The sequence below is a fragment of the Thunnus albacares genome, chromosome 14 (genome assembly GCF_914725855.1).
Source record: "Thunnus albacares chromosome 14, fThuAlb1.1, whole genome shotgun sequence".
Lineage (NCBI taxonomy): Eukaryota > Metazoa > Chordata > Actinopteri > Scombriformes > Scombridae > Thunnus > Thunnus albacares.
Window position 1 is genome coordinate 19,812,606 of NC_058119.1, and position 26,835 is coordinate 19,839,440.

Sequence of the window (26,835 nt, forward strand, 5' to 3'; positions counted from 1 at the left end):
CCCAAGTCTAATCTTGTTGTACATTTGAATCAAATCATGTATCTTATTGTCTTTCTGTCTATTCTTCCCACAGCCGTGTGTGAGTCCATGCTCCTCCATGCCTTTGTTGGCATCTAATGGAAGATAAAGCACCCATCAGGTCTGCCATGGTATCTAGATTGCCTAAGTTCGGTGGACGCTCCTCAGGTGGTGGCACTGGCCCCTTGTCCAATGGTTCTACACAGCCAACCACCCCTTCCCAGGATGGTAAGATAACTCCACCAGGAACACGCCCAAATGGTGTGATCCGAGCCTCTCCTTTTTCCCTGAAATGGAGAAAAGATGAAGGGACAACCCCATCCAGCCCCACCACTCCCACCAGCCCTGGGGAAGGAGGTGAAGACAAGGCTCAGACACAGCTTCCCTCTCTGGCAAAGGAGGTAAAGAGTGCCTCACCAGGGACACCCAAGATTCGGAGGTCAGGTTCTCTGATGGTGGCTGTCTCTAGCCCCAAGGCAATCCCCAAGCAATCCTCGAAGATGAGTCCCAAAGCAGGGACTAAGCTAGGCCAAAGCCCACTCAATGGAGGTCCTAAAGTTAGCCATAATGGATATAGCATTTCTGCTCGAACAGGATCAGAGTCCCGCCTCGTGCGGCCAAGATTAGGCTCCAGCTCTCCCAGAAGCAGCTCTCAAGACAGCCTCTCCCAGTCCAGTGACAGCACAAAGACCTTGGCAATGGACAACATGGTGCGTTCAAACAGCTTCACTCATTTCAAGCAGATCCCCTCTCCCACCAGCCAGCCTATGACACGGTCCTTCTCCTTTAATCGGGCAGTGGAGCTGGCCAAACCTCTGGCCAACACCCAACTCCGGCCTCCTCGGAGTAGTTTCCTCAAACCCCCTCAGCTTAGCAATGGACGGGTGGGTTTAGGACTGGGAGGTCTGAATGGCAGCCATGGAGGTGCAGGAGGTCTAGGTGGAGGGATTGGAGGTCTTCAGCACAACAGAACTCCTCCAGCTGCCTCCTCTCTGCCCACCCCCTCAATCTCTCCAGCACCCACTACTCCCAGTGCTCTGAGGAAGCCACTGCTCCCCAGTTGTGTGCTGACCAAGTCATTGGGAAATAGTGGGGGCTCTTTGGGCTACAGGCTGGCTAGGTCTGCGCAGGCCAAGCAGCAAAAGCCTCTTTTTCCTGGTCGGGTGAAAGGGGATGTCAGACCTTCAGCTGCCCCTGAATGTGGAGGGACATTAGGGATAGCAATACATATTGAGCCGACTGATGAGGCTGCAAAAGCAGGCTCTCACTGTGAGAGTGATGGAAGCTCTGGGGATGGAGGAGGAAAAGGAGGAGAAAGTCATGTACTTAGGCAGAGTTCTGGCCAGGCAGCAGGTGAGACTCTGGAGGACATGTCCTTATCCTCTGCCTCGTCTCTAGACAGAGGCGACACCAGTGAAGAGTTTCTAGATGACTTTGACAGTGTGGGAGATGTGTTCAGTGATGGGGACCTGCCTGACAACAGGACAACTGGTATCAGTACTCAAACCCGCCTACACAGCTTTCTCGATGAGACCATTGACTGGGTCACTGTGGATCTGGCAGGTAAATTAAATCAACTGAAGGGAAACTGAACAAATTTTATTGTCACATTTGAGTCAGTTGTTAAACTCTGTGTTTATATGTCTTCTGCAGGACATAAAGAAGAAAGCCCTATGCAGGACTCCCAGGGACCACTGGCGTTGTCTCCAGAACGGGTTGATGTCTGCCAGGCTTCATCTGTGGAGCTGTCGCCCTCCAACAGCTCTGGTGGAACCTACATGTGGGATGAAGATGGTCTTGAGCCCCTTGGGGGGCTTGGGACACATCTATTTGACAGCTATGATGACTCAGAGCTCAACAGCATGGTGAGTCCCTGTGTTCAATTGTGATGAATTTTGACACAAATGTGTACAATGCAAAAAAATGCTTGCTTAACCCAGTGGATTTACTTCTTCCCACTAAAGTTTTGGGTTTCAGGGAAAAAAATATAAGGAAAAGGGTAAATGTCTTGAATTTACTTGATATGAACTAAATATGAGACACTAGCTTATTCGATTTGGAGTTTGTCAGAATGTTGTCAGAATACAACTAAATAAATAAGGCACTGTTGAAGCCTCTGCCAAGAGGCCCTCATGCTCTCCACTCCTCCTCACTTTATCCTCCTCTGTGGACATTTTTAAAAGAAACTTTAAGACATATATCTTCATAGCCTGGCTTTTACTTAAAGTGCACGTCATTTGTTGTTTTATTCATTTTGTTGTTTTGCTCTTTTGTGCCTTTGCTCACCTCTGTTTGTTTGCTTTTGTTTTTGTCACATCGTCTTTCCCTTATGTGCAGCAAGCACATTGTGCTACAGCCATTGTATGAAATGTGCTATATAAATAAAGATTGATTGATCGGTTGATTGATTGATTATGTCAACTGGCAGATAGTACTGTAGAAGAAAGGGAAAGGGGTGGAGAGCAGCCAAAACCCCTTAGTGATGATGCGGTTAATAAGGCTAAAAACTTCAGAGAACACTTAAAGCTGTTGCAGCTTTACCTGATTGGATGTTGGCAAAGAATAGGCTTGTGTGACTAAGAAGTGGGTTCATTTCCAAGTACATTAGTGAAAGAAATGTAAAGGTTGTGAGACCTTAAGATGGAGTCTAAAGGGCATCATACAGATATATGCCTTCTAACATTTTCATGGCCACTACAGACTTTTTACAGTTTATCAAATGACCAGCTCAAAAGATGCTGGATTTCTCTACAACGAAATGTATAAAAAGGCATACAATATACATTTTTAAGAACATAATGTACCTAATGTTACCCCAGGAGCCAAATGTTACTGTACTGACAATGCAGGTCTTTTCATTATTTATTGTTTTATGAAGTTGACTTTCCCTTATTAGGGTGTTGACCTTATTCCCCTTTACTTTGAGGTAAATATCAGGCACATATATGCAACATCTGTGGACTTTAGTCTAGCCTCCTAGTTATAACTCTGACCTTTTTAGCATGAAACACTATACCTGCCTTAGTCATTTAATCAGTTCCACTTCTAAATAATTCCTCCTTTCTTTTGTAATTAGGGATTAAACAAGCAGAACAAAGGCTGAAAAGGAAAGTGAAATTGTTCAGACTTTACTGCCTACAGCTCTCACTGCCAGGTTCATGCCAAGGCCCCTCTCTCCCTCAGAGGAATGCTGACCTGGCCACCAACTGAGTGTTAATAACATTGCTGGCCTTGCTTTGGTTCTCTGTATTCCTGTACCAAGGTACCTGATCTCAGGAATGTATAAAGAGCTTAAAATGAGCTGGATTAGAAATTGTATAATAAGCTTTGTGTGTTTACTACTTTTACCATGTGACGCTGACACAAAATTTGAGTCACTGAAAATGTAATGTGTGTATGTAATGTAATGTTTGTCAGACAATAATGCATCTGCAGAAACTACCAAAGCAATAAGAAAAGGAGAGAGCCGTGTGTGTTTGTGTGTGTGTGTGTGTGTGTGTGCTGGGTGCGCATGCTCTGTCTGTATGTGTTCATTGCTGCTGTCAATACAAGCACACGTGCCTTAGCCATGTGTATCTGATTAACAGTCATTCAGCATGTCTTAAGGAGTGTGTGTGTGTGTGTGTGTGTGTGTGTGTATGTATGTGTATGTGTGTGCCCATAGTAGATTAGTTCAACAGTTATCATGTGGGGTTCTTGCTTGACTTTTTATCGACATTCATTAATTGTAGACAGGAGATGGCTCAGACCACGGTTGGTGTATTTCGCCATCTTGTGGTCAACTGAAATCTACGTACTGTATAGCTACTGTGTGTATACAATATTCTAGTAAACAAAGCTGCTGAAATTCAGAAGTAGTACAAGGTGCTTTTGACATGGATTGACTGCAGTCTTACACTAGATAAGGTTGTTATTATTGTATATGATAATGTTATAATAATGTTGTCATTGGAATAATGGTGGAAAAAGCAGGGACAGTAGTTGAACAGGAGAGATGGAAAGAGATGGTGGCTGGATATGAAATCTCTGCAGATGTGAATGAAGATGTGTCTGCAGGTCCTGAGTATAGACCTGTTAGTACTCACAGTATAGCTTAAATAAGTAAGTGTGGGCAGTGACATGTGTTACGTGGGTACAAATCTCTGGTCAGAGAAGAAGGGAGCAGTGATAGTCTTGTAACACTCTGAGGGAAAGGTCTATTGAATGAGTGGGGGTAGGAGAGGAAAAAAGAAGAATAGGCTATAACCAGAAGGGGGGAAGAGAAAATGAGGCTTAGTGACTGATTGCTGATGTGTGAATCAGCTGTATGTGGAATCTGCCTTTGAGATATTTAACTGAGCTATTTGATTAAGGGAAATGAGCCCACTTACTGTAATTAGATGCACTGAGCTCTTTCTATCCCACCCCCTTTCTGCTATTTCTTTTCAATCTGTTTGTGCCGCTCTTACTCATTCTTCCCTTGTTCTCTGAGTAAATAGTTCCTCGCAATGAGCAGAGGAAAACCATGAATATAATCCTGTTACAAAGCACAATCTGTGTCCAAAAATGATTAGTGATTCTCGGGTATTTAAAATGATTAGTGATTCCCGGGTATTTATCCTGCAGTTGAGGGATCAAACAATGTGTATCATTTTGTTTTGGAAGATAGTTGAATGAAAAGCTCTTTGCAGTTGGAGTTTGCTAGTAAAGCTTCTTTCTTAGTCTTGTTTCAGAAAATAAAGCATATGGAGACGCTGCTATTCTGAATAAGATGCCAGAGAAAAAGAAATACAGGGTAATTTTGCCCAATCTTCATGATGCATAAAAAGGAAAGGTATGCAATCATGGCTCTAAACAAAAAAAACCCAACAACTCCTCTTTAGAGAGAATGCAACTGGTGTTTATAGCGTTTATGTAACTGACATTCTGGTTTTTCTATGTTGGATAATGTGAGTGAATGGAAAATATATGCAGCTCCTAGCAGGTCCACGTTGCTACACTGCAGTGGCATGCTCAGTCCACTTGGGGGCACTGTGCATCCTTAGGATAACACAAAGTGTATGTGCTTGCAATTGTTCCTGGTTTGTGTGTGTCAGTATTTTTCTGGCTATTTTTGGCTCTATCTGCATTCATATGCCTCTGTGCAAAATCAAGGAGTGGACTACCTGAGCTCATAATAACATTCCCATGATGCTCCATGCAGCTTGGTACAGTACCAGCTTTACAAAATTGGCATTGTGAAATAGAGGGCCACGTCCCACAGTGACTAGTAATGTGTCCCTGGCCTCAGCGCAATTTATCATGCAATGCAACCGCAGTACACCTGGGCACAATTTATAGTTAAACAGTTGTAGTAATTTTAAGTTAATGAGAATACTTATTTTATTTTTTCAGGCAAAACACAAACAATCATGAATGTACATTGTAAGGGAATGAACTGAAGCTGAAATAGAGGGAAACAAAGCTTTCTGCCATTTACATGGGGATGGCCACAATAATAGCAACACCCATGCAACATGCTACAAACCTATACAATGCCTCTGTAATACGTATAACCTCTATGAAACTTACATTGTTACATTTTTGTTGAAACTGTGTCAGATGGGTAAAATTCCTAGTGTGGATTGGATTTCATTATTTTGTTAAGCTAATTTTTAATCCACCACTCTTTACATAAGAAGTAGCTTAGTCAAATTTGTGGTAAGTTTTGGGTTGGAGCTGTTTCTATTTGAAATGAAGCTCTGCTGATTTTATTTACCTTGTATCTTGGACTTTCTCTTATTAGAATAACTATATTTTCCTTGAAATTACAGCCCAAAGTTTGTCCTTTCAGCACTAAACCTTGAATGGAAAACACCTGAATGTTAACCTTTTCCCTCTTATAATTCTGTCAGTGCTTATCTCTCCTTCCCTTGGGTATCTGTGTGGTGTTTTTTGCCATTTTCTTTATCTTAGCAGTTTTTTGTTTCTCTTGTTGATGTTTTCCACATTTTGCCTCCTTCCCCCCTCCCACCACCTTTTCTTTTTCTGTTTTCCAACCAAATTTGTGATGGTTCTGTAATCCTTAAGTTTCTCCCTCTGCTTCCTTTGCTGCCTCTTATCCTTGATTTGTTTATTTTGCCTCTAATTTTAGGCTTTTGTAGAGCCAGGTTGAGACAGGTCAATTCATTAGTGTTTAAATGAGTGAGGTGCTTAAGCCTTTTGTCTGCAGAGTGCTTAGCCATTTATAAAACATGCTGCCAGTGAACTGGCTATGCTGTTGCATTAATGAGGCTTATAGCTCACCTGCTTTTGTTTGCCTTGATTTTAAACTGACAACATCAGCCCTTCAAGGTAAACAATGTTTTGTGTGCACCTTTTGCTGCATTCAGTGCTTTCTATACACACTCTCACACACACAAGATACAAGCTTTTGCTTGTGACAACAGTAGTTTGAGTCATTCCCAAAATTACAGCCTATACTTCCATCATTATTTATCATGACTCCTTTTAGTTTGTCGAAGTTGTGACCTTTATTTTTCTACAAATTATTACTATGCTGCCTTTTATAACCACTTTGACTTTCAACTGGCGCTCACATGTTGTAAATCTTAAATTTGCTGCTTATCAGGCCCCTCCTGTAAAAGATAAGGCAATAAAATATTAGCAGATGTCAAGATAAAAGCAAAGCCATTTTTACTGGCAAGAGTGAGTTGATTAAATATTATCAGTTTATTGACTGTAGATTTTACTTGCAGTCACACGATTGGCCTTAATACCGACTGTATTAGTCCCCACAGTGCTGTCTCCTAATTTACAACAGTTGCTCCAGCTTACTGTTGTTCAAATGTTTTTGGTGAAGAATTAAATGAGAACATGACTAAAGTTTCTTCCTTGATTGGATTTACAAAAATTCATTTTCTAGGTTGTGGATTGTAGAATGAGATACTAAATGAATAAAAGAAAGTAAAAACGGCAGGTTTATCTTTTTTCTTGTCTGTCAAAGGAGACAGATGTTTTATTTCGGACACTCCCCAAAAACATTAACAAGCACCACCACAGCCAGACAATTCATCACAGGGGAAACTGACACATTGAATGATTTTTTAATACATTTGTTTTCAAGGCACGTTTCTAATTCATAATACATGTGCCATTATGTACTGTATGCCTTATACTCCTACATAATAGTCACTGGGCTGCATGCTTTTCCAAGTCAGATTCACCAAAGTGTTTTGTAAATTGCTTGTTTCAGCTTGATGAATGCCACCTGTTCATGAGTAGGTGTGCATTGGTGACATTTAATCATTAGCATAATCGACAACCCTAAATTACTTAGTAAAGCTCCTCTGCTCTGTTTCTGGGCAAGTTTCATTCACAAAAAGGTTACTCAAGAGTAAAAAGAAGAATTTCACATCGTGGAGCTTCAAGTCCTGCTGTTAGAAATCAGCAGATAAAACCATAACACATTAAGCAGTGTCAGAGATAGCAGTAGGGGGGGCCCAGATGATTAGAAAATAATAATACAGTGAATGGTTTGACATTAAGTTAGTTGATAAAAAATATCTTTTAAAAAGCAAAGTGTATATAACTTAAGATGGGAGGCAGTTAAGAGGATGTGACAATCATAGAGATGAAGGAGAGAATTTTATGCAGTGGATGATGTTGTAGTCTGTTGTTATAACAGATCCATTATGCTCACCTTGACAGCGACCTGCATAAAGTCCTTGAGGCAGCCGTCGGAGTGAGAGAAACCTCTCGTTATATTGGCAAGACATGAAAATGATGGTATTGTGAACAGAATATAAATGTTGCAGCAAGTTTATTTTTGTTATATTTTATTTTAGTTGATTTTACTATCTTATTTAAACTCCATGTTCATTCAGATTATATTGTATTTACATATTATATTATTATATAGATTATAATTAATTTTAAGTCAAAAAAGTGTTTCTTAAGTGTAGTTCTTGCGTGAGGCCCAATGTTTTATTTCAGTTCCAGTTTGCTGCAATACAGAGCCAACACAATAGATAATGTTTCGCTGTCCAAATAGCTGCACCGTAAATTACATCTTCAAGAAATTATATATAATCATTATAGTACATTACATTAGTATTAGTGTTACAGAGACAGAGTGCAGTATATAGAAGACACTATATCAGAGTAGATTAATGCATTGCTCAATGTAGCCAGAACTGACATTTAAAGTGTTTTCAGATATTTGTTGAATCTCTCTCCCCTTCATGTCCGATTCAACTTGCAGTAGTCTCATTTACATTTCATGCTCCTTATGATGTTTTATGTTGTGCTGATGTAATTTAGTATCTAGCCTTTCATAGAGAGTTAGTCTTTTCCCCCTGATGATCTGTAGTGGCACCAGCTCTACTGTAACTGCCCTCTTTTTGCTTGTGAGAAAGGCAAACCGACCATCCATCTATTTATCTTATCTTGGCAGTCACAGATAGATATAGGAAAACTACAAGATGAAAAAGAATTAAGTGTAAATAAATGTACCAAGCATCAAAATTTACAAGTGTGTGTGACTCAGAAAAAAAATTAAAGCCATAAACCACAAAATTAAACTTCTCATACTGTTAATAGTGGTAAGTGCACCATACTTTAAGGTAAACTTAAGCAATCTGTTTTGAAACTGTGATTTTCTTATAAAGTAACAGTACAAAGAAAAACTTAGAAACCTGAATTGTCTGCTATAAGCACAACAGCACTTATGTGTTGATACAGTTTCTCTCAGACTAAGGTTAGTATTCTTTATGTCAGTAAGACATACAGTATGTACTATATGTGTGTGTGTGTGTTTGTATAATATTGCACAGAGAGTTGTTTTGTCAACAGTACGTACTTCTTGGGAAAAAAGATTAAGCTAAGAAAAACATAGGGCTGATTTTGACAAAGGAGGAGGTTTCTCTAATTCTTTTTTGCTCTCTCCTGCAGCTGCCACCACTCATTAAACTTTCCATGCCTCCTCCGCATTTCTTCTATTTTTTCTTTTTGAATATTTGCCTGTGCATAGCGTAACCCATCAGAAATAAACTTTTTACTGAAAGGATATTGCTATTTGTAGGAAAACCTCGGTTTCCTTGTCAAATGTGTCAGATGAGTAATCTCACTTAAAAATGTAAGCATAACTGTAACATAATCTAAAATATGAGTGCAAGCTGCAGTGTCATCAGGTCTCTCAGCAAAATAGAGTGTGAATGAATACAGAGGTAGAGCAATTATGAAGACGGAAACGGGCATTTATTTGAAATGGTCATTATTAAAGACTGCCCATTATTTTATTTCCTCCTGCTTTTTAGGTACACTTCATCTTATTTTTCTTAGGAGCCTCAATATTTTTATATCCTTGCCTGTTTGTTAAATTGTTATTGCTTCTGTCCTTGCTGTTTCTATAATGCAAATTTAACACTTTCACAGTAAATGCCATCCATCAGTTCAGCAGGCATACCGTAATACCTTCCCATAACTGGAGGTCTTTTACCGTCAAATATCTGTGTTGAGTTTCACTATTGAGAAAGAACAGAGAATTAATTGGTCTAATTCAGTGATTCATATGTTTTTTTTTTGTTATGAAGACAAATTCCAAGACAAACAGAGTGGTGAATATGGAATGAAGATGTACTGATGGAATTATTGCTGTAATAATGCACAGTTAGACAAATATAATTATACAGTGTTGTATATAATTGTAGCAATTATAATGCAAATAATCTAGTTTTTTTCCACCATATTTTCCTCCATCCTTTATTTGTAACTGGTCTTTTATTTGTTTTAATACAGAATAGACAAGCCCTCCCACTACTGACAGGAGGTGAAAGATGAAAGCCTTACGAGAGAGAATTAAACACATCAACACATCAACTTTCAAACATTTTTTATTTTCTTTTAGATTTTCTGGGATTCTGTATTTTTCTTCATGTGCCTATCATTTGGAGTTATTCTTTGGATGTTTGGTCTCCTACCACTACATTACCCAAACACTCAGAGCTCTCAGCACATACCTGATTATCCCTAAGGGGCTTTTACAGTGGGTGTACTAGATTACCTGTAAGATTGTCCTACATTTCCCACGTCTTACAATGGTTGTATTCAGCAAGACAGAAACTGAAAATGGACTTTTTTTGGAAACAGTCTTAGCTCAAGAGCTGCAAATGAGTCGGGTAAATGGATTACAAAGACATGTATAAAAGATTGGAGTAGAGGACATATCCTCCATCAAAACCACCAGGGAGTCCCGAGATATAAAGAATCATATTGTTAAGTAGGTCAGCTAATGTCACACAAGACACACAAATCAAGTACATCTCTGTGCAAAGGCACTGCATTGCATATTATTTGAATATTTATCAAGACATCCTCTTGGAAATTATTCGAACTTCAAAAAACTATTGATCCTGGAAAAAGATTTGAATTGTGTTGATTTCTAACCCTCGTCTCTGAAAGAGTAGCTCAATTGAGCTTTCATTAGAAACTAATAGAAAGGTGCTGGGTTGAAAAGAGTGACTTACTTCATGTGAGATGAAAGATAGACAGGTCTTAGAAGAACAAGTACAGTCAATCTGAAAATTTCTCCTTGGAACTTATTGATTTTACACTCTTATCTAAGGCTAAAGTTTGTGGATTTTTTGAAGTTGTTTGATTGAACCGAAAATGAGCTGCCTACTTTGCCTTTTTGCCTGATTGTGCACCATGATGCTGATTTACATTTAGCCCACGAAAACCCAATGTCTACCAGAGATCCTGAAAAGATACTCTCCAAGAAAGCGATGTGTGGAATTAAGGTTTCTGTAATGAGCTTTTATTCCTCTCTGCAAGCCTGTCATGCAGAGACCAGGGTCATTTGAGAGGTAAACTGTTGAAGTGAGAGAAGTTCAGCCTCCAAACTTTCCTAGTGGTTTTGAAGGTTTAAATCATTGTTTGATCCAGCTGTTTGTTTGAAGATTCAGCCGATGTTACATTGGGAGCAGAGAGTATGCCATGAAACACAATATGTTGGAGGACCTTCCCTTGGCTATTACAATCTGAATGCTGCTCATGCTGCAGGCTTTGGATTGATAGAGCACCTCAGGGTGTCTAAGATATATTGAAAATATGCATGTCGTGTGTCAAATTCATAGAAGTCAAATCATTTTTTTCTCAGTGAGAACAAGTACAACAGCTCAATTTTAATTAGTTTAAAGCTGCTGGTCAGATGTATTTTAATAATTGTTCTTACCAGGTATTGATTTAACAGTCTAATTTGAAGGTGCCACAATTCATGCAATTCTTGGGTTTCATTATTAAACTAAGCAGGGTGTACACTCTTCATGAGAGAATGAATTTCATTAACTCAGTTATGTCACTTGATATATGTGTTAATAATAATGTGATCCAGTGATTTTGTAGGAGAACTGTTTTTTCCTTTCCTCTGTGGGAGAGGTCAGAGTACAGGGTCACCAAAAAATTTGCTGTTGTAATCAGAGGAGATTCAACATCTTGTTCAAGCATAGTTGAGCAGAGAAAATGATCAAATGCACAGGATGCACTGAGTATTCAAACTGAACCTTTTCTGTTACATAATTTCAGTAGTTAACCTAAGCTTGGGTCATCTCTGGAGAGTGGTTTGCTCTCATGAGCTACTATTTTGGACTGTGGATTTTCTGTTGGCGTGAAGACCTGTGGACCATAGTAGGAATACACTTCATCCAAACTATCACTAAGACAAACCATGTGTGTGCTCACCCATCCCTCTACTGAGAGATTATGCTGATTTTAAGTTGTCGTGTCCTGCCAGTGTGAAATGTAATTTCCTCTAGAGCTACACACTGTGACAAAGACAGTCAATGACAGGGAGGTACAGAGACAGAGAGTGAGCTGTGAGTGTTGCTGGAATTAAGAGATGAAAAAGTGTATTATTGAGTGGTTCAGTGCTAATTCTATAGAATTGATACTCTGTAGGATACAATACAGTACTGTAAGGATAAAGTGTAGCTGTAGTTTAGGTGGTGGAATGGATTAGCCATTAATTGCAGAGTTGTTGGTTCAATCCCACACGTTGACGGGCAAATGTAAGTTGCTTTGGACAAAAGTGAGAGGAATGTAATGTGAAAAGTATGGGTGGAAATCTTATTTACTGCCTTTATTTGCAAGTTTTGCACATTTTATTTACAACTGTGATAAAAGTATGTGTAATAAAGCACATAGAGTCTGAGAGGATTTTCACACTGGAGTGCTGTCAGTGTCATTCTTTGCACCAAACAGACTCAGTTTCATTTTAACCACAGCGGCAGTCTTTTTTTTTTTCTTTTTTTTCCCCACTTCCACACCTAAGTGTATTATTTTGTACTAAGCTGTGAGTTTTGTCAAACACCTCAGTGCACATCAGTACTGTGGCTTAACAGTTACAGTGCAGACACTGATGGAGGACTCTCAGCTGCTGCTGTTTTACTGTTTTCATTGTGCAGCCAGTGTATGGAGTGTGAGAGTCTTTTTCTACTCACACAAAGGTGAACTATCAGACAGCTGAAAAGTTCAACAGATGAAATATCTGGAGCCAAGGAAGGATGCACTCATATCTCAGTGCAGTATCACAGTATTGTAATTTTGAAGCCAGTATATCACTAATTTATCACAACATCTGCGTGTGAAGCAGCTGTTCCTGAAAAAGATAGCGTCTCTGTCAGTAAAACTACTCTGTTTAAATAAATGTATCATAATATGTTTTTTAATCTAATATTTGCCTCACCTTTATTATCAAAATCTGCATATTCAGAATGTGGGAGTCATAAAATTATAGAGAGGAGTATGGCAGAGTGAAGACAAAACGACTGACAGAAATGAGAGGAGAGAGGAAGTGAGAGAGACTGTACCAGAGGAGACAGGTTGATTTGTACATGGACTCTGCAAACAACAAAGATTCCACCCACGTCTTGGTTGATAGTATTTGGGAGACTGCAGAAGCATTTTATTATTCTATTTCCTTCATTATTCCTTCTTCATTAAGTCTGAAACGCTGAGTACCAGTCAGTTATCGTACAACATATGAGATTTTCAATAATGAGTAATTTTATGCTTGTCTTCTAATGAAAGCGCTGTCAATTTAGTTTCGTGCAGCACAAATTTGCCTTGAAAAATAAAGCTTTGAACTATTGATTCATTCCTTTGCTTTTGGATCTGCTTTGAATTATTTGGTAGACAGCAGTGTAGCAGTCAGACTAACTGCATATTTTGAGACTGTTATGAGATGTTCGTTGGGTTTTCAAAGTGTTCTATATTATGATTCATAATGGAGTGCTATTTTTCCAAAAGGCTGTTCTATTATCTGTGTCTTGATGTATGGAATAAGACCATCTTCTTCCTGAAGTGCTGTAGGAGAGAGAGAATCATGTCAAACAGTATCAAAGGAAAAGTCAATGGCAGAGCTTCATAAATTGTTATTGATGACAGATTAATTAAGAGCTGGGATTGAAAATTGTATAAATACAAAACAGAGAAAAGTCATAATGCTATTAAAAACAACATCCATAATATTACAACAGTATAATATGGCATATTACTATTATATGCTTCACAAAGGTAGTATTTATGGCAGGTATGGATTGCATTACGTTTTAGTGGTGTTCCTGTTATTCTGTCCAATATTTGTACATTTAAATAGTCACCCTAATTGCACAGTAATGGCTAAAAAAAAGATACCATACATCAGAGCAGAAATTAAACATATGTGTGATAAAAATTTAAAGGTTTTTATGTTATAATATATTCTGGTATGTAGCAACAAAAAGCCGCTTCTGGAGGACATTGCTTATTCCAGATCAAGGACAGAAAGATTCTGATTTATGTCAAAACAAGGTTTAACAGGGGTATATGAACATGGCGGGGATTAGGTTTTTGTACGATTATGTGTCACACAGTAACATTTAAAGCTTGCAAGGCTTTATTAGTCACAGGCAAAGGCTGTGTGTGTATATTTGCACTTTTGTGGATAATATGAATATTTTGTCCTGAATCAATGCAGTTACATGTGTCTGGCCCCTGATGTCTAAATATTTCTCTCCTAGCAGCTGGTTTTCCAGAGCAAAAACATTTTTGTCTAGAGGCAAAATGACTCTAATGCACACATAATGTGCAGATAATGTGTGTATAATGTTATCTAATGCCTTACAATGAAGTGAGTTTTAACTGCGATCTTTGTGTTTCCCAGGATATCCTGAACAACCTGGACCCTCCGGGCACTGGAGAGTTGGATGATGATGACCTTATGCTGGATGTGGACCTCCCAGAGGATGGCTTGCATGGTCAGCACACACTTTATGTAATTGCAGTTATCCTACACAGGATTCAAATTTGTGAGGTTATTCTATGGCCATGACAAATGCTTCAGTCTCATTGGCTGGAGGTTGTCCATTATTTTCGTATAATCGGACACCTCCAGCAATACTGTTCTGATCATAATTGTAAATTAATGCATTACCAAGGTCTGAGCTTTCTATTTCCAGCAATATCCTTCTATGGCATATAATGGTTTGAATAAATTGAATCCTGCCTCGCCTTGGGTGAAGACTTCCCTCTACAACATCCATTAAATTCTTTTAATGGACACCTTGTTGTCTATTATGTGGTGTTAGTCTTTTAATATTTAGTTGCAGAAGAGTTATTAAATTACAACTCCATCACTGCCACACAGCGATTGATGACAGCTGAGCAGCTGACTTAGAGAAGTATTCAGCCAGCTGTCTGACTCTGTTTATCAGATGCAACACACACTCACATACGGTACCAGCACGACCACAGGTTTAGTTGGAGCAGAGTTTATATTTGATTGCCTTGACAACAGCAGTGTGCTGTTCGTGTGATTAGTTCAATAGCGTACTATTCTACATTACATCACCTACTCCCATCATGATATCATATCTATTGTAGTTTCATTTTCCTCTATCACCCGTTTTGACTTTGTAAATGTAATCAAGTAGCAATCTCATTAAAATATAGTAAAATAGCTTCTTTGTAGGTGTTAAGGGTAATCAGTTCACACTATTACCACACGATAATAGTGTTGACAACGTTATTATAGATTCAGCAGATAGTGTGTGTCACATATATGAGAGAAAGATGGGAGAGAGGCAGAAGGGTTGAGGAATATTGACCTCATCTGTCATGAATTATAATGAATTCTAGGAAGTACATTTTCCCTTGTCAGTCCTGAAACCAAAGTACCATTCATGACTAATGTGTTTAATGCACTAGTTTGATGTGGAATGTCTGAATGACTTGGTAAATACAACAAGGCTCCTTTCAGCACCACAAAATGCGATATACAGAGGTCACGCATACTGCCATGTGGCCCATATAAGCTTGTGGATGGGCAGAAGTACACACACACCCGTGCACATATACACACAATTGCCAGTTTATTAGATACACCCTGCTAGAAGTGATGCAGCCTAATGCAACTACCCTATTATAAATCCTACCGTCATGGAGGTTTTAATGTTCCATTTTTTTTTGTTGAAATTGTTCCAGATAGGTGTCTGTTTATCTTAATGGTCATTTTGGAGGCTGTAGATTGTGGTGCTGTCGAATCATACACTGAGAGGTGGTTTTAATATTTAGTCTGTCCTCATTTATATTATCTACAGCCACCAAAACCACTTTAAAATTGAGTTAACACCTCTCTAAAACAGTTTCAGCAAAAACTGAACCGGCTTGAAGGTAGGATTTATTACAGGGCTGTTGTATCAGACAACATTAGTTTTAGCTAGGAGGCAGCTTTACACCCCTGATATCATTCTTAAGTCTGTAAACAGTGATCCCCTTGTATTTGGAAGAGGGACAGAGAGAAAGAAAGAGCGAGAAGGAGAGGAATGTTCACTCCAGAGGAATGTGAATTGGAGTGTCATCCCTTCCTACTCCTTTTTGGGAAGTGGCCATATTTATAGCTCTCTATGTCATTGCTAGCGCTAGTCATGAGAGGCAGAGTGAAAGCGAGACAGGCTGAAAAGTCCAGTTAGACCCAGCCCACAGGGCCGGCCCTGAGACGTGGGATAGGGATGGATGTTTTGACTGCATAGTCTCAAGCCCTCCCTTTCCCTCACTTCCTTTCCTCTCTCCTAAAGACACCCTGACTCTGCCACAAAACAGGAAGAAGGGAAGGGGAGAAGAAGAGTAAAATAGGGAAGGCTGGAAGGGGCCTCATGTAACGTTTTCAGCCAGCTGTCAGGTCCTGTGAAGGGACAGAGGCCCCAGCTTTTCTCCCTTGCCTGCCTCAGCTGGTGACTTCCTAGCTTGGACACAAACCAATCACCTCAGCTGCTTTCTAACCACCACAGTCATCTCTCCACAGCTCCAGTTCCTAGGGAGTTCCCAGAAAAACAAGCCTGACAACAAAGACAGAGCCAGGCAGGGTGGGAGCAGGGGTTGACTTTCTCTCTCTGGCCCTTTAACTGCTCACCAGCTGACTGGACAAGGAGTCATTTCTCTCCACTCGGTTTGAGTTTCTCTGCCTTTATGGATTTTTTCCCCCCAGTTGGAGAATATATTCCTATTGTTTTACTTTTAAAGGGACTTTTTCTGAGCTGAAAAGGAGTCCTCAAGTTTCCTCAAGTTTCCTGGAATGTAACAGTTCAGCATTAAACAAACTGTCTGCTCCTGTGTTATGTGGTGACAGTCAGGGTAAAGTATTTTAACAACCACTGCTAAATTCCTTCGATTGGGTCTTTCAGTCTGCCAGTGTTTCTTTATTTTTCTCCTTTTCCCTTTCTCCCTTTCTCTCTCCAAACTATGTGGCATATAGAAAGTAAAGGATCCTTTTGATTTCCTGGGGGTCGCGCTCTGTTAGTTGTCAATTTTGTTGTGGTCATGGTTCATTTCACAGCTATATGCTATTGAGTGTTGTCAAATACTGTGTCCTTTTACCTGCTTGAAAATGAAATGGCCTGTCACTGTGTGTGCGCGTGTGTGTCTGTGTCTGTTGATGGTGGAGACAGTTGAGAGAAATAGAGAGTAGGATGGATCAGATCATGATTTATATGCAGATATTCTAAAATAGAGTATTTGAAATATGCACAGTATTATTCATTACCACAAGGTATGAAAATTTGACTCATGGTTGTGCATTTTGTACGTGTGTGTGTCTGTGTGTACCTTCGTGTTAACCTTCAGTAAAAGGCAGAAGGAAGCAGAGAAAAACAAATTCTAACCTTTGCATAATACTTATTTTCAGCATTCTACAAATGTTCTAGTTTCATGTCAACAAATAATAGCAGAAACAGAAGTGATTACACTGGCTTTATAAATTTCAGGTCAGCTAGCACAGTACTGTATATACTCTGTTATCTCTCACTTGCAGTTGCTCTCTTTCAGAGATGTTTCTTTACTCTGGCTCATTGTGCTCTAAACTCTCTTTGTAGACATTGACAGGATGTCCCACATTGAGCGCTCGGAGAGGGCCGGTCGGCAGGGACAGCGGCGTAAGCACCATCGCTGGGTTGGACCAGACCATTTCCACAATGATAGCAGGTTGGTTATGCTCAAAATATTTCAAAATGTTGCCAAAAAGGGAGTAAAAAAGAAATGAAAAAAGTGAAAGCACACAATGCCTGCCTGCCTGACTGCCTTTCTCTCTGGCTTTTGTCTGTCTCTCTCTCAGGGGCCCTTTCTTCCAGCACTATGATGGTCTTAAGGCCTCAAGGATGTCTTCACGGCCAGTCCCCTCTGAAGGCAGGCAGCATGGCTACACAGCAATGCTGGATGAACTCACACTCGAGCATATGACCCAGGACTGCAGCTCGCTCAAGAATCAGCTTCTCAGGCTCAAAACCTTACTACAGGTTCGACCCATATTTACAGAGAGATATGAATGAACACAAACATGCACACATTTACTCATATGCATGCACATACAGTACTATAGGCCAGATTGGCACATTCCCTCTAATTCTTGAATTGTGTCACGCTTTGAATCTGTGTCACACACAATCATGTGCAGATCACATCATCTCACTCAGACCTTTATTTTGCTCTTATTCTGTTATTAAGCCCCATAAACTGTTTTTTGGATTTTGGGATTGATTTTAACTGCTATTTTGTTTATTTGATACAGCTTTATATTAGTTTGCTAAAGGGTTAGTTTAAATAATCTAAAGTTTGCCAAGAGAACACTGCATCACTGTGCTTAGGTGTTCAGCATGACCGACATTATAATGATAATAATAATAGACTTTATTTATATAGTACATTCGAAACACAGTTATAAAGTGCTTTACAATAAAACCAAAACAGATTTAAAACACAGAGAGATTAAAATGAACTAAAAGCCATAAAAAATAAACACATTATTAAACACAAAGGGAATAAAAATGCAAAATTAAATATAATAAATATCAAATTAAAAACAAATAAAATCAAGGAAAATAAGCAGGTAGCTCAGGTAAAATCAGGAAATGCTTTCTGATAAAAGTATGTTTTAAGAAGAGACTTGAAAGAAGACACAGACTCAGATAGCCTTATTTCCTCGGGCAAGTTGTTCCACAGCCTCGGGGTCCTGATAGCAAAGGCTCTGTCCCCTTTAGTTTTCAGCCTTGACTCTGGTAGAGACAGAAGACCTCTGCCTGAGGATCTGAAACTACACAAAGGTTCATAAGGGATTAAAAGGTCTAAAATATAATCTGGAGCCAGGTCATGAAGAGCCTTAAAGATAATCAGTAAGATCTTAAAATCAATCCTAAAACAAAGAGGGATCCCAATGTAAAAAGGCTGAAACAGGTGTGATGTGATCATTGCCTCTTAAAAGCCTGGCAGCTGAGTTCTGTACAGTCTGTAGTTGTTTTTTGATTAAGACAAGAGAAAAAGCTGTTGCAATAATCGAGGTGCAAGGAGATAAAAGCACGCACAACAGTTTCTGCATCTCTGAAATTTAAAATAGATCTCATTTTTTCAATACTTCTGAGATGATAACAACATGATTTGTGATATGTTGTTCAAAACATAAATTGCCATCAAACAGGACCAAGAAACCATGATTTCTTGCAGCAGGCTTGATGTGGAGTGACAGGTAACAGTAGATGACAGTATTTGTTTTGTGATATGCTGTGACCTAATAACAAGGACTTCTATTTTATTAGAATTGAGCTAAAGAAAATGTATCAGTGTCCAGTTTTTTTATATCCATCAGGCAATCCTTTAGAGAACTCAGTATACTGAGGTCAGTGGGTTTAACAGGGAGGTACAACTGTGTTTCATCCACATATCAATGAAAAGAAATACCATGACTACAGATGACATCACTCAAGCATATATAGGGACAACAAAATTGGTTCTAGAATTTACCCTTGAGGCACACCATACTTGATATGGGAAAATGACAAGAAGTCACAAAAACTTCCTATTTGACAAATATGATGAGAACCAGTTTAATTCAGTACCAGATATGCTCACCCAGTGCCTCAGTCTATCTAAAAGAATGCAATGATCAATTGTGTCGAAGGCTTCATGTAAGCCAAGCAGCACAAGAACTGAACACATGCCTGTGTCAGCGTTCATTAAAAGGTTGTGAGTGACTTTAAAAAGCTGTCTCAGTGCTGTGATACTGATGGAAACCCGATTGAAACTAAAGATACTATTGGTTTCCACAGCAGCAAGAAGCTGCTTTTAAACATTTTTTTTCAAGAATCTTAGAAATAAAAGGCAGTTTAGAAAATGGACGATTTTCTAGGAGGGTAGGATCAAGCCCAGGTGTTTTTGACTAGTTGGACACAAGCAGTTTTAAAGTAATCTGGGATACAACCAGTAGACAGCAAGCTGTTCAAAATAGAAAGCAAATGCGGCCCAATACATTCCATTACTTCAAATAAAATCTTAGTTGGAATTATGTCAAGAGGACTGGAGGATAATCTCACATAAGATATGATTTCTACAAGTTCAGGAAGAGTAATAGGGGAAAAATAGCTCAAAGTATCCCGGTGCAGGTGGTCAACATCTAAAAAGGTAGGATTGGGCGCAATACTAAGTCTTATCCACCTTTCTGGCAAAGTGCGATAAAGACTTTTCACAGTCAGCATCATAATCAGCAGAGGCACAAGGAGAGGCTGTGTTTACTAACTGTTTGACAGTCTTAAATAGAAATCTGATGTTGTGCTGATGGGCAGAAATAAGTTCAGAAAATAGCATGTTCTTGCATCAAAGTATCTTATGACAAAACTGAACTGATCTAGTTTTAATTGTTAATTTGCTTCTATGTTTTGCATAAAAAGCAATAAAATGTTTTATTGCATACAAATCCTTTCATCACACAAAGCTGCTGTACAATAAATAGATATCGTATGTAAACAAAGAAAGATGTTAAGACAGATGTTTATTGGTAAAGAGACAGCAAAGTCTTGTGGTCTAAATGGGTGATGATGTGCTGCATTAGTCTCACAGCAGGTTTTAGATGCCCAAGGTCTTCTTCTCTTTGTATGTCGTTCGTGTGCATGCCTGCATTTGTGCTTACATACATTTGTCTGTGCTTGTGAGAAACTGGTTATTTAATAGATCCATCCCTGTCAGTTGGAGAAATCCATTTAGAGGGAAGAAGAGAGAATGACAGGGAAGGAGAAGACTGAAATAAAAGATGTCGGCTGTAAAAATGTACACTTACATATAAGATGAACACATAAAACCCACACTTTTACAAAACACACAACTCCATCAAGGCAATCACAGAAAGACACGGAGACAGCAGTGCTACAGAAAACTAAATTATCTTGAATGCTTTGACGCAATTTACCCTCTACAGCATAAAAAGTGATATTTGTGTTTGCATTTTAATCAAATGTCTCCTTCAGATGTGTTCAATGTGATCACTGCAACTAGTCAAATGCTTTGGCTGTGTAGCCTCAAGAGGGAAAATATTTCTTTTGGCCCATTAGTAACTCTGTTCTTAATTGTTTTTTTTTAGTATGATGTTGAGCTCAAGGCAGCGACTGTAAAATGAGCTTCCAGCCTTGCAGAATCCTAATTGATCTTTGCTTTACTGTGCTAACAGTGAAACATCCAGCTCAACTCTATTTATGCATGCTTGCTCCAACTGGATTATCTACCTGACCTGATTAAGTAACAAGTGGAATACAATGCTGAAATTATGATTTATTTCTATATTAGTTTACTGACAGAATATTAATCAACAACAATAAGGTAATTCCCCACATTTTTACAATTACAAAATGACAATGTAAGTCATTTTATAATGAATAAAAATCCCAAACCTTTGCTAGTTACAGATGTTCGAATGTGAGGTTTCATGTTCTTTTTTCCATTTCATGTCAGTGTAAATCTTATACCTTTTTTGAGTCTTGGTCAGATAAAATATGCTGATTCATTTGTCATTATTATTATTATTATTTTGATTTTTTTAACTAAATACATCAATCAATCGAGCAGTAATTGCGAAAAATAATCAAAGAAAATTATTGCTAGTTTCAACTCTAGTGGAATGTTGCACTGAATACTTTGCATACACAAGATGAATAGGAGGAAAATGTTGGGCTCATTTAAGCAGTTTCCAAAGAGAAGGCATTTCCTCTGCTCAAAGAAATAAATGTAGTGAATGTTCAAAAACATACCCAGCAACTCTGCATCAGATATCTACTGTTGGTGGCTGACAGTTCAGGGTCAGCAGAGTATACAGCTATGTGCTAAAGAGTAAAATAATTCCACTGCAGTGAAATACAGTTCTTGAGGCATGCCTAAGGCAATTGTCATTGATCCAGCTCACTGTGTACTCTGTGTTTGTGTGTGTGCCTGCTCCTGTGTGTGTGTGTGTGTGTGTGTGTGTGTGTGTGTGTTTGTTTGTTCCCAGCTTGAGGATACAGACTCTCCAGCAGATGTTGCTGAGGAGATCGAAGACAATACCACTGCATCACAGGTACCTTAGATTTAGAACGGTGATTGACTGGATATGCTGTATGTATGTGTATATATATATATATATATATATATATATATATATATATGTATATATATGTATATACATATATATATATATAATTTTTACTTTTCTGCAATTTTCAACCGCGGTAATCTGCTACCCCTACATTATACTGTATGTGTGTGTGTTTTCAGTTGGAGGAGCTGATTAAGGAAGTGCAGGTGCTCAGAGTAGAGCTGAGGAGTCGAGACAAGACCATTGCTAAGCTCACATTGCAGTGCCAACAGCTACAGCAACAACATCAGCGGGAACAAATGGTGAGCTGGCATGAACAGCACTGATACAAGTGAAAAGTCTGAAAAGGGGGACCTTTCAATTTCAATTCTGGGAATACATTTTCCCCCTGCCTTATTTTTTTTAACTCTGACAGTAATTTCACTAGATATTTGTATTCGAGTTATTTCTGCTGTTGATGTTTGCTGCTAGAATTTTAATAATGACATATTAGTGTAATAAGTAACAGACATCGTTGAGAGGATACAACCCATAAATTGGCCTCAAAGGACTTTACAATCTGTACAACAAACAACACTCGCTATGCATAGAAAAAAAGGGAAAAACTTTAGGAAGAGCCAAAGAGTAGGGTTAGAAACAGAAGGACAATATTAGATAAGTTAAGTGCACACACATATGAAGAATATGGATCAGACCTGGGATGAAGACACAAAAAGAAGTAAAAGTAGCCCAAAATGAGACATGAAACATTTTAGCTAACAGTTTTACTATTCTAACAGCATAGTTTGGACTTCATTTTACCTCAAAAGAAGGCATATTCGCTGTTATGAATGGCTGTTATCAAGGAGCTTAAGTGTAGGGCAAATGGCAGCATCCTTTTTATAATGTCATGGAAATACAGGGTTTTTTGAGAAAACATTCATTTCATTCATACATGAAATATGTATGAATGAATGCAAATAGTCATAACTATGGTGACTGACAGAAAGTGAATCATTAAGGCTCATACACTGAATGTTATTGCAACATGTAGAATATCAATTCGGGCTCATCTTCAGTTGAATGTATTACTCGAGCATGCACACACAGGACTATGATCGCTCCAGCATTCATGTTTGCTCATTTCTTTCATGTAGCTTTCATGTCCTACAAGCATGAAGCTTCTCTTCTAGTTGGTCCCCTCCTTGACACCAATTCTCTTCACAGATCTGAGATAGTTATGTCTGGACACCACTACCGCTTTCCATTATTTGTTGTTTACACCAATTCCAGGTTTATCAGATCTTATAAAGGGAGAGCGTGAAAATAAATGATACAGTGAACAAGCAAAGGAGAAATGATCCTCTATGAATGTAATCACTTTGTTCTTTGAAGGATGTTGAAGACAAAGAGGGATTAATAAAAGCACACAGTGTGGCAGCCTAGTGATACATGAACAGATCCACCTTTCAGATTTCTCTTGGTCACTGAAGACATACTCCTCATCATAAGTGGGAGTTCAGTTTCTGCTCGGTATGTTGCTGGACTCCCACATGCACTCTAGTGTGTGTTCTCTCATGGTTATGACTGCCTACCAATAACCTCCGTTCTGTTTGCTTTTAGCTGGCTCCATCTCCACTCTAACATTCATTAGCGTCTTGAACGGGCTCCCTTGTTAGCCAAACAACTGTATGCTCGGCTGACATTATTCAAATCCCTGCCGTATCTAGAAATACCAAAATGTCAAAGCGCAGTCTGTCCGCCTGCCTCCCTGCCATATACTCTCCTTCCAATTAGAATTAGCACCCACCCACAACAGGTTCTTTAGTCCAGTATATCGTTGCACCCTCACTCTCAACAAGCAGAGAGTATGAAAAAGCAAGGGATATATTTCCAGATCTGTGCCTGACAGTAATGAGTGTAGAGACTGAAGGAGTGAGTATATTGGGGGAAGTAGATGAGGAGATAAGAGGGACATGAGACATAGTGTATTTGCTCTGCTGACTGTGTTGAAGCTCTACATTAGATGAAGGCTTATTCTCTTGGCCTCTGATATCCTTGCAGTGCAACATTGAGGCCTCAGATGAGTTTATTCTCCTGAAAAAATCTGAATTTTTGGTCATGAGAATATAAACAATGAGAACAACACTGTGAAGATTGCCAGTCATCTGGTTCATATGATGTCTGAAGTAGAAAGCCAAAGGCTACTGGACCTGCTGTTTGGCCTCGAAATTGGTTAAGGTTTAATATTACAGACGGTAAAGAGTAAACAGTAAGGTGAAGTGTAAACTGCTGAGAGACAGAAGGGGGGAACAGTTGACTGAACTGAACATAATAGAGTAATGAGAAAACAATGGAGAAGCTATGTGTGTTTCAGGGAGAAAGTCTATTGCAGTATGTGTGTGTGTGTGTGTATGGAGGGCTGAGAGGAGAGAACGGGAGAGAAAATAAAATAATTGGAAAGAGAAAAGTAGAGCTATCAAAGATAGAAAACTGATTTCTCAGTCCTACTTGACAGAATGTAGTTTTGGATACAGCTTCTACTGCTGTTGAGGCAGACTGCTCATGATTATGCGCTCTTGTTGTTTGAGTTGCATTGAAGTTTTCCTCAAGGCTGGCAAAAACTAGCAATTTCTGTCTGAGTCTGGCATAGTCTTTTTTTCAGCCAAGTAAAAGTTGCTCTGCTCTTTATTCACCTATGAGGGAAACTGTGAGATTTGGTGCTAAATTCTTACAAAAATACTTACAAAATGATTTCATGCACATCATTAGTTGCTCTAATGCTCCATTTCAATACTGGATTGAGTCAATAGTTTGAATTTAAAAGGCTAATAAGTCACAGCCAAAGTGGTCTGTCAGTTTGTGGTGTTAACAGATGAGAAAGACGGTAATACCGGGTTAACATTTGCTTAAAGTAAATGTCCATGTGTTTGATCAGCTGCAGAAATTTTAAATGAACCATGTAAAGGTATTTACAGCCATTTACAACCTATGCTTGATTTTCCCTAATTTGGCCAACAGGCTCGTCAGTTCTAATCAAAACAGCAAAGTAATCTCATGATTCTTCCACATTAGAGTCATATCTGAATTTTACTGCGTCTGCTTGGAAATATCCTTAATTAATTTTTGAAACTCCATCTGTTTTATTTATGAGTTTAAAACCAGCCACATGCAAAAGATATTGCTCATTTTTTCTCAATAACATTTTTTGTCTGTTTATTAGTGTAAGTGATATTTTTAATTATTTTTAATTTTTACTACACTTATCAGTGACAGCCATGTGGGTGGTTTCCCTGGTATGTTCACTGCTTAGGATGCCAAAAGGAAGATATTAAATCCAACACTATTTCTCACATATCCTCTTTGGAATAACCAATATGAGGTTTTTTTTTCCCAGTCATGACCTGAGCCTGGCATCTTTTGTTAAATGTATCTAGCATGCACTAAAAATATATATTTGATAAAGACGTTTTTTTAGGCCATGCATTATTTAAAAATTGAGTTGAGGTGGGTCTCATTGCACTGTGGGTGTTGTTGTATTAAAAGGGGCATGCTTTCAGTACTTTTGGGTTCTGCCCTTTTTTTATTTAAGTGACAAGCTTTTAACCAGCATGATAGCAGATGTAGTCTAATATGGCCTATTATGTTTATTTTACAGTAAGCTTTCTTTCTTATTTCTTTCATTTATTCATCTATACATTCTTGCCCCCTCAGCCTGCTCATGGACGGCAGGTCAGATGTCAGTGCCACCACCAGAGGGCTCCCTCTTCACTAAGACAGACTGACAGACAGCAGGACAAACGGATGCAGCAGCACTATGACAAGGCCACCCAGACGTACTGGAGACCACTCAGCCATCCTGTGAGTCCAAAATATTCACACACATACCTGACAAGTGCACATTTTCAGCCTTTATTTTGTACAGAAACATCTCTGAATACCTGAAACACCTCCAGCATTAAATGTGCACCACAGGATTGGGCAAGTTAAATGATAAATGGTTCTCTTTCCATATAGCAATACTGGTGGTTTTAATACAGTTGGATAGTGCCCAACACGGCTTAAAATTTACATTATAATAAACTGGTGACCTAGCGCATGTGTACTGTATGTTGCTGAGTCACTCCACTTAATTCAGTCCGCCAGCTTCCTATTTATCTGCTGCCTCTCTCAGGCCAGCCATGTCTGAATTATTTGGTGGCTACAGCATGTCCTCTCTATGGAATACAGTTTATTAGGTTGTCAGTGGGCTTGTCACTCTGTTTCACACTATTCATACCCAGATCTCACATTAAACAGGGAGAATATAGAATACAGATCTATGTGAGTAAAGAGAGAGACAGAGAGATAGATAGGTAGGTAGATAGAGAGAGAGAAGAGAAAGGTGGAAGATGGAGAGATACGTGTTCAGTGTGTTCAGTATCATGCCACAATAGTATGCTGTGTGGCAGCCAAGTATTGATTCAATAGCAGGAGTGCCACAGGCAGGGTGCCTAGTAAACACTCCCCTAATTGACCTGCACTCAGCTGAAAGGGTGACAAACATACACACACACATGCACACGCACACGCAACAAACCCACAAATATATGAGGAGGCACAGACGATGAGTTTAAAGAGATTACAAAGAGAAAAGAATGACTTTAAATATGAATGAATTTAAATATTATACCAAAGAGATGTCTAATGTTAACGATATTTAACACTTGGAATCATTCACAGCCATTTATCAACACACACATCTCTCTGTATATTTCAATTTTAATGTAGCACACATAGGCAACAGAGGAAAACATAAAGGACAAAACAAGCAAGCTCACTAACTACAGTAGGTCCCTGCTTACCACAAGAGTGTATGGTTTAACAGTTGCCATGGCAACCATCAAAGCAAGGCTAGCTGTTTCTCTATGGGAGGCATTGTCGTGGTATCTGTGACCTGTAGTACCTGGTGTATAATTCACACC

At 38.9% G+C, this 26,835-nt stretch overlaps 1 protein-coding gene across 3 annotated transcripts in view; it reads left to right on the forward strand.

The window, feature by feature from the left end:
• Positions 1–26,835, forward strand: part of ccser2a (coiled-coil serine-rich protein 2a) — a 58,591-nt gene that overhangs the window by 16,113 nt on the left and 15,643 nt on the right. For all 3 annotated transcript variants that reach the window (XM_044372362.1, XM_044372360.1, XM_044372361.1), the window contains exons 2-9: positions 74–1,581; positions 1,672–1,883; positions 14,177–14,270; positions 17,382–17,490; positions 17,621–17,801; positions 21,809–21,874; positions 22,072–22,194; positions 25,586–25,732. In XM_044372362.1, the coding sequence (XP_044228297.1) occupies positions 117–1,581; positions 1,672–1,883; positions 14,177–14,270; positions 17,382–17,490; positions 17,621–17,801; positions 21,809–21,874; positions 22,072–22,194; positions 25,586–25,732 (2,397 nt within the window). In that variant the 5' untranslated portion in view covers positions 74–116. The remainder of the gene's footprint in view (positions 1–73; positions 1,582–1,671; positions 1,884–14,176; positions 14,271–17,381; positions 17,491–17,620; positions 17,802–21,808; positions 21,875–22,071; positions 22,195–25,585; positions 25,733–26,835) is intronic.